This window comes from Leopardus geoffroyi, chromosome A1 (genome assembly GCF_018350155.1).
Source record: "Leopardus geoffroyi isolate Oge1 chromosome A1, O.geoffroyi_Oge1_pat1.0, whole genome shotgun sequence".
In the NCBI taxonomy this organism is placed as follows: domain Eukaryota; kingdom Metazoa; phylum Chordata; class Mammalia; order Carnivora; family Felidae; genus Leopardus; species Leopardus geoffroyi.
In genome coordinates this window covers 69,804,451-69,825,033 of record NC_059326.1, presented here as the reverse complement: position 1 = coordinate 69,825,033, position 20,583 = coordinate 69,804,451, and the positions used below count along the sequence as shown (strand labels likewise).

General features: G+C 54.2%; 1 protein-coding gene across 4 annotated transcripts in view; it reads right to left on the bottom strand.

Moving 5' to 3' along the window:
• Positions 1-281: 281 nt before the first annotated feature.
• FARP1 (FERM, ARH/RhoGEF and pleckstrin domain protein 1) overlaps positions 282-20,583 on the bottom strand; it is a 294,892-nt gene continuing 274,590 nt past the window's right edge. For all 4 annotated transcript variants that reach the window (XM_045444576.1, XM_045444559.1, XM_045444583.1 and 1 more), the window contains exons 18-27: positions 17,568-17,805; positions 14,434-14,564; positions 9,542-9,610; positions 9,256-9,345; positions 8,536-8,618; positions 8,348-8,460; positions 7,646-7,812; positions 3,883-3,990; positions 3,196-3,347; positions 282-1,775 (exon numbers count right to left, since the gene is read on the bottom strand). In XM_045444576.1, coding sequence (XP_045300532.1) covers positions 1,694-1,775; positions 3,196-3,347; positions 3,883-3,990; positions 7,646-7,812; positions 8,348-8,460; positions 8,536-8,618; positions 9,256-9,345; positions 9,542-9,610; positions 14,434-14,564; positions 17,568-17,805 — 1,233 coding nt within the window. In that variant the 3' untranslated portion in view covers positions 282-1,693. The remainder of the gene's footprint in view (positions 1,776-3,195; positions 3,348-3,882; positions 3,991-7,645; positions 7,813-8,347; positions 8,461-8,535; positions 8,619-9,255; positions 9,346-9,541; positions 9,611-14,433; positions 14,565-17,567; positions 17,806-20,583) is intronic.

Sequence of the window (20,583 nt, the reverse complement as noted above, 5' to 3'; positions counted from 1 at the left end):
CCAGGGGCCGCTTGTCACAAAGGAAGTGGAAGCCAGCCCCTCTGTCCCCTTCGCTTCCATCCCTCGGGTCCTAGTCCTTTTATAGCCACGGACCGGCTCCTCGCGAGGTTCTGTCCCCCCAGTTCGGCGGCCGCAGATAGACGGTCACAGACCAAGATTCCCGCACGCTCTGTGTGTCTGTTTTGCACCCACCCCTGCGGGACCGGCCACGTCCGCGCCTCGACGGCTCCCTCCCTGCAACCCGCCCACCTTAGGCGAAAAGAAAGACCGGACGAGGTTGGTTATGTTTTGCCTTAAAACTTCAATATGCTGGATTGTGGCGTGAGGTATTTTTATTCCCTTTTGTTAGTACTTAAAACCATCTGGTACATGTCGTAAGGCAAATGATTAACACGTCTCGGGCTACTGGTCCATTTGCACGTTGATTTGCACATCGCCATTGCCACACACGCCAGTCACGGCTCCCCCGCGTCGGGTCGTCCTGTGTTTCTTAGGTAAGGGGCTTTCCCAGCTGTGCTGCGGGCACTGGGAGATACTGGTTGGATCGGTCGCCCCCTCTGGACTGTGTCAGAAAGGGCTTAACTAGGGGATAGCGGCCCCCCGCCCTCCACGGAGACCAGGCACACGGACTCTGCCTCGTGGGCGCCAGCCGTGTCCCCTGTGCGGTCTGTCGAGGATGCGCAGTGTCCTACTGGTGATACTCCATGCGGGCGGGGGGGGGGGGGGACAGTGAGTATAAAAAGGAGGAAAGAATGTTTTCTGAAGACAGGCACGATATATACTACTATTGAATGTGCAATTCCAAACCACAGTTGCAGGATACAGGTATGACGGGGGCCGCACCCACCCTCTGGACGTCACATCTCACAAATGGCCCTGATTACGGACATACGGGTTCTCATGCTTGTGAAACAGCAAACATCACGGCTTAGCATCTTCGGTCGGACACACCACAGCGAGACCGCGGACGTCGTGCTCGGTTTCTGCTTCTCTGAACAGAGCACAACGCGCTACGGTCTGTAAAGAGGAACCGCTTCAACAATTTGGTCAACTTGTGCCAAGAACAGCGTTTCCTTGGAGCGTAAGACCCCAAAGGGGAACGTACTTCGTGTGCTGCAAATTGCTTATTAATCGAAGTAAATCCTACTAACTTGCTACTATTATAAAAGTAGAAAGATTGAAAAAACGAAATCGGAAAATGATCTCATTTGCTTAAGACTGTGCCATATGTATCACAAACATTGGAAAATCCATTTGTTTTTAAAATGCACCAGCCTATAAGTCAAAAGAATTTTCTTTTTTAAGAAAAAGGAGAGCACTTGCCCTGTCTTTTTTGGTTGAACGGATGTGGTTGTCCCGCTTTTAAGGTGCAGTTTGTGGAAGAAAAACCGTCATTTGGCACTACATCAATGACAACGTTTTAATACTGGCACAAGCTAGAAAGAGCCCACCAGGACAAGGACGGACGAGCCACCAGCGTCCGAGGTGGGAGCACGGTTCCGTTCAGACGACACGAACAGCTCGAAAAGACAAGGTTAAAAACGGTTTTGCGGAGATAGAGGAGAGTTGCTGTGAAACCATGTTTCTGTTTTCCAGACAGGTGTTAATTTTACTAGGCTTCATTAATACAGAGGGAAAGTAAGTGTCTCCCGGGAAAGCAGCCACCGCTCACACCAGCAAACGGGTCCTGCCGTCAGTACACGTGGGATTCTTTGTGACTCAGGATGTGGGCGCGGGAAGCCGAGCTGGTCGCGCTGCGGATCACCTCCATCCACCTAAGACCAGAAAGCGAAATGACGGTCAAGGGTCGCTTGGTCTTGTAAGAGCATCCCGATACTCAGCGTGCGTCGTGACTTACGTGACGTGCAACTCCAGCAGAAGAGTTCCTGAATGAACTCCTGCTACCCAAGTGAACGGAAGCAAGGCTAAGGGTTCCTCTGGGTGCTCCTGAGGAACGGTTTGAGGACCACCGGCCTGGGCGCTCATTTTGTAGACCACAGGAAGTGCCCAGGTGACGCGGCAGCACGCTCCACATGAAGCAGTTGGAGGTGAGGTGGCTTCCCGTTCTCCCTCCTGGACGGTGACGAGCAGCCCGTTATATGCGTTTGGGTAGTTGTGGTGTATTGGCGGCTCTCAACCACCCGGGTGGACAGCGTCTGGAGGTGTTTTGGGTTGTCACGGAGGAAGGGGTGCAAGTGGCCTCTAGTAGGAGGGGCCGGGATGCTGCTGGGCATCCTCTAATGCACAGGACAGGACCCCCCACCCCTCCGGACAGCCGAATGGACTCCAGGGTCGGCAGTGTCGAGGGGAGGAGGCCCTGCCTCCGTGGAACCGGTAGCAGGGCTTTCAAAAGTCTCTAATCACTGGTCTTTTTAGGATCAGCCCCCTCGTCTAGGTTCTCTGGGCCAGGCTCAGACTTGAGAAGAGTTCTCTGCTGGACTCGCTTTTCGAGCAGCGTACCTTACGGGGAGGCTTTGACTTGGGTTTTCAACCACCGTGTGGTTGCCGCTGAACTAACGTCGTAACCCATGGGGATGAAGGAACACACCGTGTGCGATCAGCATGGCCAGGAGAGACCGTCCTTCCTAAGCGGGCGGGTGACTGTTAACTCTGCCCGGACTATGGCCCGAGGACCCCACCGCCTGCCCAAATGGCAGGATGCCATTCCTGGGGGCCCAGAATTCCTACCTGAAATTTTGGGAAAAGTCTGAGGATTGTGGCTCCTTGGCCTCCTTACACCACGTGTTAGTCTTACTAAGAAGGTAACCCTGAGAAACATTAGGATTTCTTCTTTCCTCGAGTGGTCTTCCGGCCCTAGCACAGTCCGGCATATTCCGACTCAATACTCCAGAGACTAAAACAACACGCTCGCTAGAGATTTAAAAGTGCACCGTGTGTGGCCCTGACACGGTACAGGCTAAGGACTGATGTTACTACCCAGGGAAGTCTCAGTTTTACCTGCTTCTATGAAAACAGAAGTGGATATGATGTTAGGCAAAGGGGACGGCCTGCCCCGCCCCACCCCCACCAAAGGTCAGGGACATTTTGGAAGTGAGTAAATGCCCAGGCCTGCGGCGGGCAGGGAGTGGCTGCTGCTATAAACCTCGTCCACTTGGCTCACGTGGGAGAAGCCCCGTGGCTCAGGAGAGGGTGGCTTTTTCCTGCAGTCGCCTGTGCGGAAGGAAGCGTCATTACCTTTCAAAAGTGTACTCGCTTTCGGCCCTGAAGTAGTACACGTGAGACTTGAAATGCAGCTTGAACACGTAGTCTTTGTGGATGTCCTCGGACTCGGAGGGAATGGTGAGTGAGTAGCCGAGCAGAGGCAGGCTTGCCAGGGGGTGATGGTCCTGGACAGAGGCAACAGAAGGGGCTGCAGGTGCTTGGGCCTGAGCTGTGGCTGCCTTCCTCGCAGGCCAGCTAGTGGGACCCCGTGCCTTCATAAGCTTTTTTGTTTGTTTGTTTGTTTCCATTTACTCCAGAATTTACTAATTTTGAGAGAGGCAGATAGAGAATCCCCAGCAGGCTCTGTACTGTCAGGGCAGAGCCCAATGCAGGGCTCGAACTCGTGATTTTGGCTCCAGTCAAGATCTCCCAGTTCAGGGTTGGGCCCCCAACCGACCGAGCCATGCAGGAACCTTCAGTGAAGCCCTCCCCCATCCCTGGCTCAACCAACCAGGCTTCGGCTGGATTGCTGCAGACGGACGTCAGACCAGTTAGAACCGAGGCTCTCCAGGCCGCTGTGCAGGGCGGGACCCCTTGTCACACACCGCATCCCTCCCTACGTGCCCGGGCGGGTGGCTCAAGGGCCCCGTTGTTCGCCCTTCCAGAGGAAGGACGGCCCCTGGCAGGTGTACGGTCCCCATGGTCCCATGTGGTATTTACCTGGTGGGACTTGTAGAAGAACAGGCAGAAGTTCGTGAACACCACCCACAGCTTCTGCCACCCGTTGCTGTTTTTGAATTTCCTCAGCAGGTTCCCGGACAACTGATTCTGAAAGACAAGCACGCACGTAAGGAGTGGGGGAGCGCCCTCGCCGGCAGCGTGCCGCCTGGTCTTCGCGGTCCCGCGGGGCTTCCCGCATGTGACTGAGGGAGAGCTGTTCTCCCTGCGGGTGGATTCTCGGAGCCTTATTTAATTCTTGGCCCCCGTTACGAGTTGATTTGCGCTGTTCCCCATGCCCAGCTGTGACCTCAGGTGTTCATGGGGGTTGTCATCACAGGTATACAGCAGGAGCACATCAGGCTCCGTCCACTGGCCCTGCGTTCCCTCGGAGACGGGGAAAGGATCCGTCACCCTGGGTGACGTGCTGGCGGGCCCTGTGCGCCATCTAGTGGCCTTGGCGGGAACGCTGGCCTGCAGTGGAATGTGTCCTGGCAGGGGGCCGCCTGTGACTCCCCAGAGCTGAAGGAAGAGTAACCATGGGTACGGAGGGGCGTTGCGCGGTCGTCCTGCCCGAACTCTCTAGCTCTGAGGCCCGGCTGGAGGAGCCCCCACAGGAGCCCCCACGCCGCTGCAGCAGGACACAGGCTGCGCAGCCCCACGGGCTGTGCCAGGACACTGAGAAGGCCTGCTGCTCGTTACTGGGGAGACTAAAGCAGGAAAGGATGCTGGGCACAGTCCCACAGTTGTGTGTCAAATGGGCAAATTACTACATTTAAGAAAAACTTATAAATATACCTGAGTCTGCTTTATTCTATTCCACTGGTACTCTTCCTATAAAGCATTATTAAATGACCTATATAAGCAAGGTCGCCACGGCAGCAGGAGAGAGAAGTGTAAACGTCTCTGCCCTCGAGTGGCTCACAGTCTGATGGGGAGGAGACTCAGGGTGAAAGGAGGTGGAAAGAGCCCACCTGGGACTTAGCTGACCCGAGGGGGACACTGCAAACAGCAGGGGTGCCCAATAGAGCTCCCCATCCCCCCACCGGGACAGCCACCTGTATCACTCTATCCAGCTGCCATCCAGCCATGGGCAGAAAGTGACAAGAACACAGGGTATTTGGAGTTACAGGCAGAACTGGGGAGCGTCACACATGATTACATGTCACCCGGAGGCAAGGAGGGAGTGCACCTGCCTTCTACTGAACCCAGTTCTTCCAGCTGTTGGCATCCAGAAGATCTCCTAACGCCGGTCCTGCAGCGTGTTGCCCCAATTCCAGGCAGGTCCACAGGGAGGTGCTAACTTCCCACGGCCACCTTTCTGGAACATGCCACGTTCAGACTCTGAAAGCTCCCCGCTGTCCTAGTGGCCCCTGTGGTCACGAACTGCACTCAAACTCCTCTCCCCATGGCTTCACTTGGGTACATGTCTGTCTCCTCAGGTCACACGGCCCCGAAACTCTGCCACCTTTTCTCTGACACTGCTTTCTAGAGGCTGAACCCACTGGGTCAGATGACTCAGGTCTGCCTCCAACGTGGGCCAGTCCCCTTCTGCTGCCTTTACTGGGCAGGACAACATCCGTGACCCAGACGCCCCGTTTCCTCACTTTCACAGTGGCCTCCCCCCCCTCCTGGACTCCCCCAATCCCCAGTGGAGGGAAGGCCACTGCTGTGCCCTCTTCCTGGCTGACATCACTGCTCAGTCTTTATTCGGAACCGGATTGTGTCTCCTGCAAAGATAGGTTCAAATCCAAAGCCCTGGTACCTGTGGACCTGACCTGATTTGGAAATAGGGTGTGTGTGCATGTCAAGGTGAAGATGAGGTCGTACTGGGGTAGGGTGGGCCCTGATGTGGTAACAGGTGTCTTTTTTATAACACACACCGGGGAGACCTCCAGGAGGGATGGAGGCGGGGGTGATGCGTCTACCAGCCAAGAAACCCCCAAGGAGTTCTGGCCGTTCCTGGGGCTGGAGCCTCCCTCAGCTTCCAGCACCACGAGGGACGAACTTCCTATTAACCAGTCCGTGGCAACGTGTTCTGGCAGCCCGGCAAGCCCACAGAGACCCCCCCACCCCACGGATCCCCCGTCAGTGCTGTCCCTTCCAGACTGCCCACCCCTCCCCAGGCCTCCGGCACCTGCCAACTCCAGTCTAGGACACGAGAATGCTCCACTGGCCTCATACATGGACCACCCCCATCCCCCATGCTCCCGGCTTGCCCATAACCCTGCGGGTACGCCCGGCACACCTTGCCTTCCCCAGCTGTCCCCAGGACACGTCTCCACCTGCACGGGTCCTGCAGGAGATGGGACGGGAAGAGGTTCCGGGCATGGGGCTCAGCAACTGTCAGGAGGGGAACGAACTGCCTGCTCCCCGCCCCCATCACCCAGTGGGATCAGAGAACCTGGGAGAAGGGGGGGGCGGGCACGTGCCTGGCACCGAAGGGGCCCATCACAGACACTAAACTAAACTGAAGGGGCACCTGCAGAGGAACAGACCAGCCAATTCCATGAGTATTCAGCCCACATTACCGCTCCTTAAACCCACACGCCCAGGGGCTGTGGCGGCTGCCAGACTTCCTCAAAGGGCCAGATGGTGTATAGTGAGGCTCGTCAGGCAAAATCAGATACGTGTAGTAGCCATTTAAAAACGTCCAAGCCCGTTCTCAGTTCCTGCGCTGCGAACAGCCAAGGGTGGGCGGGGCCGGCCTGAGGGCCGCTTTGCTGACTGGGTTCTGTACGCTCACCTGACGACACACACGGGACTGCGGCTGCGCAGGCCCGTCACCCCGAAGAGCTGGCCTTGAGGACGTGTCCGGGCCCCCGGGACCCACCTGACTCCAGTGTCTGCTGCGCCTGAGCGGCCTAAGTGCCTCCAGGGCTTAAAAAGGGGGCTCCAATCCTACCAACCTCCCACGCTTCGTCCTGCCCACACCCCGCGGAGGTCCGTCTAAAGTGGCGCAAAGTCCACCCCTCCGTGACGCACCTCCGCCTGCTTCCCTGGACCCGCTGGACAGACTCGATTGCCTTCCCGCTCCAGGGAGAATTCTCCAGCCCCACAGTGGGAAGGGGGCCGGGCAGGAGGACCAAGTCCGGCCCTGTGGGGTCGAAGGAGAGGCGACGTCCGCTGCCAGCCAACAGGAGGGCCTGGGCCTCGGACGTGTCCTCTTGAGGATGTGTTCAGGCAGGCGCGGGTTTCAGGACACTCTCTGTGGCAGGGAACTCCACAAAAGCAGCTCTGTGGAGCCGTGAAGGTCACTTCCGGAGAACAATCCCAGACAGTCCCCACAGACTAGCCATCAAGAAGGGTTTGGCACGTTCCCAACACTGTTGCTTCAAAAAGCAAAACAAACCGCCGTTCTCGGCCCACAGCCTCCCAGGACATTTTCTCGGGCCAGGCCCGTTTGGGAATTCAGTTTTCGGGTTTAACAAGATACTCCGGCGCCTCTGTTAGATGGCACCCCCGGAAGCAGGTTTGGGGGCAGCAGCCTGGCATCGAAGGGGACCGTGTGCTGTGTCCCAGGGTTTCATCCGTGAACCGCGCCCCGCGTGGCCCTGGCTGGCACCAGCTTTCTGACCCCACTGCCTCCCTGGACACCTGCCTGGGGGGATGGGGGGGTTCCCGGCACCTGCACCCCGCCCGCGCCGGGGCCTCTGTCCACGCAACGGTGTGCATGGATAGCGGCCGCGAGGAGGGACGGCGCAGGGACGGCGCGGCGACGGCCTGGAGAACGAGAACGACCGAGCACCGCGCGGGCGGTCCGTACCTCCACGGCGACGCTGAAGTCCACCATGGACACGCTGGTGTTGCGGTGCCAGCACACGTGCACCATGGTGTTGCCGCGGTGCGGGGCCTGGCGCTCCAGCGACGTGCGCGAAGCGCTCAGGTCGTCCTCCGACTCCTGGTCGGCCACCGCGGCCTCATCGGGGGACTCTGTGGGAGGCGGCAAAAGGCAGCGCTTCAGACGTCTGCTGGCCAGGAAAGGGACCCCTTGGGGACCCTCCCCGGTGCTGAGTGGGACTGGACGGCCAGGGGCACTCCCCTGGGGAGCCCCGTGCGCCCCCAGAGAAGGAAGCCACGGTAGCAGCCATCTCTTGTCGGGGTCCCACCACAGGTGTGCGTGCCAGGGAGCCCCTAACACACTTGAGCGCTGGGGTTGGGGTTCTCTCCCTGCACACATACCTTCTGGACCACAAGCCGCCGTGCCGGCCCAGAAGAGAGGACTTCCCTGCTCCCTCGCACTGTTCCCAGGGGTTTTTTTACTCTTAAGAACTGGAAGTTCCTTGATTATTAGCTTTAAACACAAATGTCAACCACAGATAGGAGCCCACCTGGTGGGGTGATTTTTAAGTGCAGCGGGATACCCTCCCTCCATCAGCCAGAGCTGTCCCCCGCACTCCCCCGAGGCTAGTGCCTGGAGGTGACACGCCCGGGGGGGCACCAGGGAAGCCTCTCCCTCCACACTCACTGTGGTCGGGGGGGCTGCTGGCCAGGAACTCGGGAGTGGGGCCACTGCTTTTCTCTGCCAAGTCGATGGCCATTTGTATATCCTCGACCCACTTTTCCATCTCGGATCTAGAGCTGAAGAAGAGGCAGACGTCAGGTCTTCAGACCACAGCAGGTGGAAGGAGAAGCAGGTGAGAGGTCAGGAGTTACCTGGCCGCCACGACGAGGGACTGTCGCTGGCCCCGCAGGGTCAGGCAGTGGGGGACACCCCACTCGTCTTCGCTTTCCTCTATCTGTGGGATGAGTGTGCAGAATGTTACTGCCAGAGGCAGGGGGACATGCGGTGCATTTCCAAACGTTTGTTAAACTGGCTACAGCTCAGAGGAACCGAAAAATCACATTCAGAACACCAAAAGTGTTTTTGTTTTTTTTTTGTTTTTTTGGTTGAGCCCATAAACTTCCTTTCATCCAACCACTGAGGGGAGTGAGAGTTTAAGCCAGGGAAATAATCCTGGGCAGACTGGCATTCTGTCTGCATCTGCTAAACAAGGGTCACAGATCATGGAGACCGGTCCACTGGCACATGTCTGGGGAAAGACAGATGGCTGCTCGATTGGGCGGGGGCTCCGCCTTTCCATGTGGATGGGGAGGATGGTCTTTCAGGGTCCCCAGCGCCAGGCAAGGAGAAGTAAAAGGCAGACTCAGACCTCATGGCCACGTCAGCTTGCTTCCTCACTTGATTCTAGAAGAAATGTACGCAGGCATCCTGCATGCGGGACGAGCCATGTCCTGAGCCCCTCTTGGGGAACCCGAACAAGGCCCAAGGTGCCTTCCTCACGTTACGGGCTCCTGCTCCCGTTATCGGGCCTGAGAACTGCCTGCAGCCCGCAGGGCGGGGCCCCCGATCTCATGCCCACGGCGCATACTCACAGTCATGCCGTAGAGCGGGAGCTGCCCGTGCACTTTAAACTGATTCGAGGCCGTCAGCCCCCTGCTCGTGTACAGCAAGACGTCATTGAACTGGAGGAGCAAGGACAAGTGCGGATGAGACGGGCGGGCTGCACTGAAACAGCAGGTGCCCAGAGCAGGTTTTCGGAACCTCCCCGGCAACTCCCTGGTCTCGGCAGCTCCAGTCTGAGCAGCGCAGGCTGCTCCTCCCTCCTCCCAGGTGGCCCAGGGCCAGCCCGCGACCCGACCAACGGCCATCAGCACTCACCAGGAAAAACATGCGTTGCTGGAGCCCCTTGCCGGAGAGCTTGCTGAGGCTGCCCAGGCGGATGAATTCCTGCGGACGAAACAGACCCCGAGGCTCGGCTGGGAGCACGCACACCTGCGTCCACATGGAGACTGTGGCTGCCTTGGCCCATGGTCCCCGTCCCGGTGCAAACTGTAGCGGTCGTGGTTACAGTTTACTGAATGCCGTGCTGAGCTCCTGTCCTTCCCAGGAGCCCACAAGGCAGGGACGACGGTCAGTTCCACTCGCAGAGAAAGCAGTGCTCAGAGGCCCCCTTGCGAGCCTGGGACTCTGCGCTTAATCCCCAGGCCCCAGGTTTCCAGCTGCGAGGGGAGGGGACAGGGGCCACAGAGTGGCAGCAGGGGGCTGGGGAGATGGATGAGCCACAGGAGAGTAAGGGACAGAGAACCTGCTCCATGACTCAGCTCTGGTTCTTAAAAACAAGTGGACTGTGCTCTGGGATCAAACAAGAAGTAGCAAATGGGTGTCAGGAACTCCTCCCCCCAAGACTAATAAGCCCCGGAGGCCATGCGTCATTTGGGGCACTTAAAACCCCACAAAACTATTTTTTAAATTGTGATAAAATACACATAAAATGTACCATTTGTGACCTTTATGCACTCAGCATACCCACTACTCCTCTAGGTGGGGAAATTTTCATCACCCAAGAGGAAACCCCGCGCCCGATCAGTGGTCACTCTCCCTCTCCCCTTTCCCCAGCGCCTGGCTCCCACCAATCTGTCTTCTTTCTTTATGGATTTGCCTATTTGGATATTTCATGTAAACTGAATCTTGTCATATGTGACCTTTTGTGTGTCTGGCTTCATTCACTTCTCCTGTCTTCAAGTTCCATCCACACTGTAGTATGTACCAGAACTTCCCTCCTTCCTGGGGCTATTTTGTCATATGGACATATCACATTGTGTTTATATGCTCACCAGAGGGATGATGGACGTTCAGGTTCAAGTGTTTTTTTAAACGCCCGTGTCAGTTCTGGGTCTACACGGAGGACCGGAATGGCTGGGTCATGGGGAAATTCTATGGCTAACTTATTAAGGAACCGCCTAACTTCTCCATAGTGTTGCTTCTAAAATGTGGCTGCAGGTCCGTTAACATTTTTCTGGCGGGGTCTCTGTCCCCTTCCCTTGGATATGGGTGGGCTGGGGACTGATCTGACCAACAGAGTGTGGAACAGACACTATGTGACTTCCAAGACTAGGTCATAAAACCACATGTGGCCTATGCTTTGTCCCTGGGAACACTTGCTCACGGAGCCCTGAGCTGCACAAAGAAGAAGGAGCACGCTGAACGCAGGGTCAGCCAGCAAGGCCTCTCATGGATGGGCTCTGTGGTGCGCGGTCCCAGCTGAGCCTCCAGAGGTCCCTGCCAGGTGTCCGCCTTGAACCCTCCAGACTAACCCATCTGGGATCCCCGTCAATGTCACAGGGAGCAGAAGAATCACCTGGCTGAACCCTGTCCAACTGCTGACTCACAAAACCATGACATATACTGAAAAGTTGTTTCCAGCCACCAAGTACTGGAGTAGTTTGTTACTTAGCAACAGATTTCTAGAGCACCTGCCAGCAGCTCTCTCTGTGCTCACGGCAGCTACTGAGCCAGGGACTCGGCCGACTCATTTTGATCCTATAGACTTTTGCACAGCCTGATTCAATGCTCTGTTTTTTATGAAATGTGGATCAAAGACTGTGTCTGCCCACAATTTAACGGATGTGTTTTGGGGACCAATAAAGGAACACATAATAAATCCCTTCAGGACCCCGGGATGGAGGCGGTCAGACATCAACAAGGCGATACGAGGAGATGATGTCTGGGGGGCCTCTTTCATCACCGAAAGGCGGTGAGAGCGGGATGGGGGCCCTAACCTGCTCTCCTGCCGCACATTTGGAACACATGCATCTCCCAACGAATCTTGAGGGAGCTCAGCTGTTGCCTGTGTGGGACACAGGGTGGCCTGGGACACTCACTGCAAAAAAGACAAGGGAGCACGTCTGCATGTCTGGCAGGCCTCAGCAGCACGGAGCAGAAGGGCTGTGGACTCAGACGTCAGTGTCTGGGGCTGGAGACGGAAAAGGTCTCGCGCCTAGAATTTTTTTTAAACCACAGAAGAGGGTGGGGGAAAAGGCCGCTAATGTCCTTAAGAGCGAGCTGCTTCCTTCTGGAGGGAAATCCAGTCCACATCTGTGAGTTTTAACCAAACAAAGCCCCTCCCCCACCCCCACCCCTCCAGTCCCTGCTGCTCTACCGGGAAGGCAGCCCACAGCACGTTGTTCTATGGGGGGGGGGGGGGTGGTTCGCGGCTGACTCAGGCCCAAAGTGTGCTGTGGCATTTCTGTCTCAGGGAAAACGCCTGCCCTCCTGGACGTGGTGCAATCTCAGGCTGACCCCTGTAGGAGGGTGAGCAGGATTACGCCGAATGCCAAACTAGGAATCACACTGCCACTGCGTGTAGCCCAGGGGGCGTCTCCAAAATTATGTGCTCACGTTCAAATCTCAATTTTTAAAATTCTACCTATAGACAAACCAGAGCCTTCCCCCCCACCCCTTAGGTTCTTTGGTAATTTAAATTAATGATAATCAATTAGCTTTGGTACATGGAATGATACCCCATTTTAGAACTTGTTCCCCTGAAGGCCTGACTTCCTCCTTCCCATTTCATTCAGAGCTGACTTGAGGCTGGTTGATGAACACAAGAATATGGAAATAAGGCGGTTGCCTTTATAAGCAATAATGACCTCTATTTATTTATTAAAAAAACTTTTTAGGGGCGCCTGGGTGGCGCAGTCGGTTAAGCGTCCGACTTCAGCCAGGTCATGATCTCGCGGTCCGTGAGTTCGAGCCCCGCGTAGGCTCTGGGCTGATGGCTCAGAGCCTGGAGCCTGCTTCTGATTCTGTGTCTCCCTCTCTCTCTGCCCCTCCCCCGTTCATGCTCTGTCTCTCTCTGTCCCCAAAAAAATAAACGTTGAAAAAAAAAAAATTAAAAAAAAAAAAAACTTTTTAAAATAATTGTTTACTTTTGAAAGAGAGCAGGGGAGGGGCAGAGAGAGAGGGAGACAGGGAATCCAAAGCAAGCTCTGTACTGACAGGTCAGAGCCTGACGTGGGGCTCGAACCCACGAACCGTGAGATCATGACCTGAGCTGAAGTCGGACGCTTAACCGACTGAGCCACCCAGGTGCCCCAGCTATATATTTTAGAACATCCAAAGTTAAGAAAAAAATCATACTGAGTCCAGTGGCCTTTACTAAGGCTTCTGCGTGGATGGGTAAACGTGGTCATTGTGTGCTGAGGCCTGGGAGAATGTTCTTACCAGCAGAGCCGAAGTAAATCCCCACTTTTACCGCCCCCTCCTCCCCCGGCATTTACCACATACACCTGTTCTGACAATCTTTCACAAACAGTTTTCCGGTCAGTCTTGTCATTAGGCTCCCTGGCAGAAACACCCAGACACACACGGGGTTCCCTCATCTTCCCTGCCTTACAGATTTCAAGTCTCTGGGCAGCTGCCTGTCGGACAAGACTGAAAGCCCCCGGCAAACCGGACACGGCACCTGTCTGAAGACTAAGGCAGATACGCGGCAGATCAAAGACGCTAAAATTTTCTCTGGAACCTGGGTGATGTGAACTTTGAAACGGGGGAGCCCTAGAGAGAAAGATCCCATGGAGAGAGTTGATGAGTTGTACCCCCTAATATCTTTGATCCCTGGGCAATGATTGTTTCCTGGGAAAAGAACTGAAAGCAGGCTGCTATGTGTTTTCACATTCCCCTCGGCCTGGAAGGAGCGTGTGTGCCCCACGAGGCCCCACTTCACTGTGGGTGGCCTACGTTTCATGAAGGGTGCTGGGTAGGTGAACGTTAATGGCCTAAGTGAACATGCATCTCTCCTAGGATCACGTTTTGGCTAAAATGTTATTTTAATTCTGAATTAAAATCAGTATGCACAGAAAATTGCATCTTTTAAAAATTCTTTTCATACATACGGAACTTATGTGCTTTTGTGCACGAATTTTCCTCTGCCTTTGTATCCCCATTCTACCCGATTGTTTTTTTTTTTTTTCCAACGTTTTTATTTATTTTTGGGACAGAGAGAGACAGAGCATGAATGGGGGAGGGGCAGAGAGAGAGGGAGACACAGAATCAGAAACAGGCTCCAGGCTCTGAGCCATCAGCCCAGAGCCCGACGCGGGGCTCGAACTCACGGACCGCGAGATCGTGACCTGGCTGAAGTCGGACGCTTAGCCGACTGCGCCACCCAGGCGCCCCGTACCCGATTGTTTTAAAAAAGTATTTTTCGGGGTGCCTGGGTGCCTCAGTCAGTTAAGTGTCTGACTTCGGCTCAGGTCATGATCGCACGGTTTGTGGGTTTGAGCCCCACGTTGAGCTCTGTGTTGAACACTTGCTCAGAGCCTGGAGCCTGCTTCGGATTCTGTGTCTCCCTTTCTCTCTGCTCCTCCCCCACTCGTGCTCTCTCTCTCAAAAATAAATAAATGTAAAAAAAAAAATTAAACAAGTATTGCTCCTTGGCTTCTGTTTTCATTTACCTAACTTTAAAAAAGTAAAATAAGATGTCTCCAATCCTGTCAGAATACGGTAGGAAAAAAGTAAATTAGCAAATCAACCAGGAAGGAGAAAAAGGAGGTCATAGCCTTGCTTTATCTCCTTCTGACCCCAAATTGGGGAGTGATAGTGACGCTGTCATGTTCAAGGCGTTGTCCCAACTGTCTCACAGCTGGAAGGAAGCCACTTCACTCAGAAGGGGGAGATCTTAAACTGGAGAGCCCGTATTCAAAAGGTTCAAATTTAAGTTACTTAAACATTGCCTTTCTGGTTTCACCTCTAACAGCTTGCTTACTTACCCTTCCCGGAATCACAAGATTGTCGATGCCAATCAAGTCTTTCTTGAGTTCATGCAGCTTCTGGAAATTCTCCATCTTGATCATCGTACCGTGAAGCTGTGCCACCATTTCAGTAACCTCTGCCAGAGCAGCTGACCAAGGGAACAGAACCGGAAATGGCAGCATTAATGGCGGACGAGGGTCTGTTTTCCCATCAGACTTCCGGGGGGGATATCCTCCAATAGCCGCCCTAAGATAGAGGCTGTCCTTCTAGGGGAAAACACTGCTATTTCTAATAAAAATCTCTAACAAATAAAAATTTGCAATATGAATTTATTTGCTTGAGTTTCCCCAAAGCATCTTGGAAATGAAAATGGCCCCTTTGTGGCTATGTGGTGGATAGCTGTCTTTCCACTGGAATCACTTGGCACAGAGGGGATCGCAGTGCAATACGAACTAGAATTTTGTCCTCAGGGCACAAGTTTCTATCCACCTCCTGTTACCTGGGAAGGACAGAGAGGATAGAGAGGCCACAGAAAAATCTGGGGCAGACAGGGGATCTTTCTGTGAGACAGTCTCCTTGATAGTGTGACGCTTCTGGGCAACTAACATTCCAGCACACCTCAGTCCTTCCTTCTGCAGAAATCACAGTTTGCCAAGACGGTTGCGAAGAATGACGGCAAAAGGAAGCTGGCGTTTGCACTCACGAGAGGGTCTTCCCTACACTGGGAGGCATCTGATCTGGAAAAGGAGCTCCTGTCCCCTTAGGACACATTTGGGTGACATATAAACCCACAGTAGCTATTTAGGTATTTTTGTCAAGCAATACTTGTCAACTGAACGCCAGTCTTCAGAACACTAAACACCTCCTCGCCCCCAGCACTTCAACATTGGAAGGGAAGTGATCCTCGCTTTCTCCCTGGGGATGCAAATTAAATTCTTCCCGGCTTATCACAGAATGCTTTGTCCCAGCCTTAGTGACAAAACCCAGGAGTTGCTCAATCTTCAGACATTTACTGGCCGGCTTAGTCCAATAAACAGTCACGGGGCACTGAATGCTTAGTGGGGGGGGGGGGGGACTGAGGAGGCTCTAAGAGGAAAAAGATGGCACGCTGGTCCCTGAGCGCTCATGGGGAGGCATCTCGAGAATGGCTCTTGGCACACTACATCCCTCACGAGTAGTAAACATATACCCCCAGACTTTTCACAACCATGCTACCTTAGGTCTTAAGCTAGGTAACCGATGCTTTTTCCATTTAGTTGTCAACCACAGACTTTTTTTTTTTTTTTACTGGGGATTGTTCCGTAAAATGCCAGCTGGGCAAGCCAGCCAAGGACAGTACATGTGGAATGAAAGATGTCCTTCACCTTTCTGGCTGATCTAGCCATACAATTCTAAGTCCTCCCACCCGGGTGTGGCCAACTGGCAACTGCTATATAAGACAAGGTAGGCAGGTGGAGAGGGTCACCCGACCTCGAGGGTCAGGCACAACCTCTAGGCTCCTAGGAGGAGGAACCCTGTGCCAGGAGAGGGCAAGTAGTGGCAGTAACGACTCCAAGCAGAAGCAACAGACTATCCCGAGGTGCAGAGGCACGAAGCACCATGGTCTTAAAGACTAACGACCTATGTGTGACAAACCAAAACCATGTCACGAGCCATTTCTGTCCCCTTCCGTGAACTGCCAATGTCTTCATCATTTCACCAAAACTTCTCTGGGGTTATCTTTTAAGAAATGAACCTGTACGATTCCTCTACATATCCTACATACCAAAGGATTGACTTTCTGCAACAAGCCCACATCTCCATTTCCTTCCTTAAAGCCCTTCCTATCTTCCCTTTGCTCGTGACTGTGGTCTTCTGGGGTTTATGAGACCCCACGGGATCTGAGTCTGCTTACTTTGGCAGTCTCAGTTCTGCTGCTATCCCTCTGAGTTCCATACAGAACTTCTACTTTCTGGGGTGTTCCCACAGTCTCTGTTCCCCTTGGACCTCTGTACGTGCCGTTCCCAGCTTCATACTGCACACCCTCCCCCCAACTGGGAAAACTCCTATTTATACCTTAGCTGTAAAGATAAGATATCCTTTCCCTCAGAGAGCTCCCCCTAAGCCCTGAAGGCCAGGTCAGATCACAGGGCAGTCACTGTCCAGGTGTCTTCCCTTCTGTGCCCACCAGCGGGTCCCATGTGTGGGGGCCACATCTGCGTCATTCACTTTCATATGCCCAATACACAGCAGGTGCTCAATGTTGTTTGGGGGTCAGGTCAGGAAGTTTTGATGGTAGCCCGAGGGAATCTGGTGTTACCCAGGTTTTAAACAAAACAGTAAGAGGTGCATTTAGAAAAAGAGAACACAGATGGGAGGCGTTTATAATAAGAGAGAGATAGCAGTGGCCCAGGTATCTTATCTGTAAAGTGGGGAAACAATATTTACCGTGGCTGGAGTTGTTGGTTATTAAAGGAGTCAAGGTGTTAATATTGGTAAGATACCTGGCCCAGGGCTGAGTGAGCGACAGTGGGTAATATCATCATGACAGAAGGATAGGATGGTCAAGCATGTGGGCTCTGGGTTTAGGTTCCAAGTCATTTGCTTTCTAGCTGTGTGACTCTGGGCATGTTCCTTAACCTCTCTGGTCTCAGTAGCCTCTATATGTAAAATGAGCTCACCCCTGCCTTTTGTAGGCTGGTCATGAAAATTATGAGTCAATACAGGTGAGGCACTTCTTTTTGTTTTTGAGAGAGAGAGAGCAAGTGAGCAGGGGGAGACAGAGACAGAATGAATCAGGTGAGGTGCTTCTTAAGGTGACTGGCACATGACAGACGCCCAGCGGCAATTAGCTGAAGCACTTATTACTGGCTGTTTTCCGTAGCTGATCCCAGGAGGGTCAAAGGTTTCAACCACCTAGGGAGAGAGATGCTTCCTAGTGGGTGGGGGAGCCGACTCTAAATGGGCCTTCCCCAGGGTTCTTTGCGCTAAACTACCCAGGACCAAAGGAGGAGAGAGGTCCTAGTGACCGTTATCACTTCCGTTATGGAAAGACCAAGAGGTAACAGAAAGCGCCGGGCCCTGTGCTAAAAAGCAGCACGCGCCCCCCCTCCCCACGTGATGGCAAGGCCCCGCCCCTCGCTCCCTGCGGCAGGCCCCGCCCCTCGCTCACCGCGGCAGTCCCTGAAGTCGGCGTGGCTGGGCGGGTGGTGCTTGCACAGGCGCTCCAGGACCTGCTTGTAGTGCATGAGCCGGTGCAGCGGGCGCAGGAGGAAGGTGTTGAGCGGCAGGTAGCACACCTTCTGCAGCTCGAAGTCTCTGCACAGGTTCTCCAGCCGCCGAGAGCTCCTGATGCCCGTCTCCAGCGCCTCCAAAGCTTCACTGTGCTTCCACAGGTGAGCCGCCAGTTGCTGGTGGGGGCGAGACACGAGCGCACACGCGTTCCACCGGGCCCGACTCTCAGAAGTGAACATCACCCTGGCCTTTCGTGGCTTCCTTTCATTCTACTTCGAGCTTTCCCATTCGCTATTGATTTCATTATTTCCGTTAGGCTCTCGGGATGAAGAAAAAACCTCTAGGGAAGCATTATGCGTTTTAATTGGCATAGGAGACGTATGTGCCATATTAGAGGTGAGGCTGGCAAAACTGAGGGGAATTAATAGACAGGAGCTCCTTCAGGGGGCTGTGCTTTCCTTCTAAATGTCAGAAGGACCCAGGGCCAATTCAATAGGTGTCATATAGTTACAGCTACGCATTTCTGTTAAACTCCTCCCTTCTGCTTCTCGGTAAGGAAGCATCTGCCATGAGCCACCTGCCCTGCTCCATTCCGGAGCGCTGGGTGAGAATTAGACACAGAGCCTACTCTATGGGGGTCTGACAAAGATACTTTACTTGACCATCTTTTCTGCAGGCTCCTGAGGCTTCTCCTTATGAAAAGCCAGTTTTCGCAAAAATCCTACTAAGTTAGCCTAACTGGAACCCCCCACCCTTGACATCTGGCCACCCTTGACATTGGGTTCCTCATCTCTTACCATCCCCAGGTGATGTGCGATCACCTTGCCTTCAGCAAAGAATCCTGTCTGGTTGGTTCAGCCAGAACCCGATTTATCCCCGATGTTTCCTCTTTGTACCTTCCCATCCTCTGACCCCCACCCCGCCCCTTGGCTAGAAGTCCCCGCTTGCCCACGCTGTTTTCAGAGTTGAGCCCAGTCTCTCTCCCCCACAGCAGTGGACCCTACCCAGTCCCAATGGTCCTGAATAAAGTCTGCTTTACTATATTTAACACATGCTGTTGAATATTCCTTTCCTGTAATAGCTGGTGGTAGAGACTGACGAGGGTAAGAGGATAGAGGGTTTGAGAATAGAGCATTAAAGGAGGAACTAAGTCCTTAAGGGAGGTGGGGAATCGCAAGGTAAGGGTAGATTCCCTTACCTTACAGGTAAGGGTAACAAGATGGCACAAGAACATCCAGGACAAGAGAACAGCAGTTGTCCTCAAGACTTCCTTCCCGGGAGTGGGCTTGCCGTCCATGTGCTGCCCACCCCACATCTACATTTCCACGCTCCCCAAAGGCTCCACAAAGAGCCTGAAACGTTGTGAGTCCAAGTGGAAACCCAACACCGCCTGCCTCAAGTGGGGCCGCCCCATGATTCTGTAACCTCAGGATGGATGCCGCCACCAGTCGGTTATCCAGGATGGAAAAACCAGGAAAACATTCCGGATTCCATTTTTTTTTTTTTTAATCCTTCACCAAGTCCTTCTGATTCTACCTCCTAAAAACGTCAAGGCTGTTACCATCTTTCTCTGCATAGTCACTGCCCTGGTTCTGGCTTTGTGTCCCCCCGCCCCCAACGCCAACCTACTGTGGTGGTGTCTCCATCGGGACTTCTGCCTCCACGCCTCACCCCTCCACGCCTCCAGAGTCCTCAGCAGGGCACATGGGGCCCTTAGGATATAACCCTCTCCCCCTCCACGGTGCTTCTTGCCACCTCACCCCAGGTGAGCAACCTGAACAACCTACACTTGACTGCCCGGCTCATGCCCAGAGCCTCTGCACATGACACGCCCCTTAGGAGCCCTGCCCGGCCTCAGCAACCCCCTCAACACCCACCCGCCTCTACCAGTTAGGGACTCCTCGATCTTCTGTACTTCTGCCGTATGTGTCCATCTCAGCCCTTGTCACGTGGTGTCCCCTGCTGGGTTTAGTGACTACTTTTATTTTGAAATACAGATTCATAGGAGCTTACACAGGAATGTACAGGGAGGTCCTGCACCCAGCCTCCCCCAGGGCTAACATCTCGTGTAACTATAGCACAACATCAACACCAGGAAATCGACACTGGTACGATCCGGAGTTTACTTGGACTCTACCAGTTAAATGTGCCCCCGTGCGTGTGTGTACACGTGCAGCTCCAGGCCGTGTTACCACGTGCGCTGTTCCTGAGTTGACCTTAAGAGTGCACATGGGTCATGCTCCTGCATCCTCGGGGCCTGATACACACATAGGCACTCAGTAAATGTCTGCTGCCTGCATGCCTTAATAAGCAAATGAAGGGTGCCTGGTTGGCTCAGTTGGCAGCATGTGACCTTTGATCTTGGGGTTGTGAGCTGGAGCCCCGCGTTGGGAGTAGAGGTCACTTCAAACAAAACAAAACAAAACAAGAAAAAACAACCATGCATGCACCCAGCCAAGGCAGGAGTCTTGCAAGAACCCTGAGTGCCTGGAGAGGTGAGTTCATGGTCACTGGAGCACAGAGAAGCATGTGAAGGACATGGGGAAGGGCCTGGAAAGATCATCCAGGGCTAGAACACGAAGGCCTTTGTCAGGTTTGGGTTTGGACTGTATTCTCCCAGCCAGAGAGACACAGGAGGGTCGTGAGCCTCGGCAGTCTGGCGCTACCATCCGTGCTGACTGGGAGGACGGCTCGCCGGGAGGCAGGGCAACACCAGGAAGCTGGTCGGGTCCTCCGGCAGACAGCCAGCTGAGAGCCAGAAGGAGTAAGGTGGGAGAAGTTGAAGGAGGAGAGGGGGCAGGAGGTGGGCACCTGAGGAGACAGACGGGTCGAGTGAAGGTCCCAGCCTGGATGAAAGATGGATCTTTGGGTGGGTTTTGAAGTGCCTCTGTGCATCTGAGCAGATGTCTCCAGTTGGAAGTTTGCGGCATAAGCAAGAGATCCTAATTTGGGTA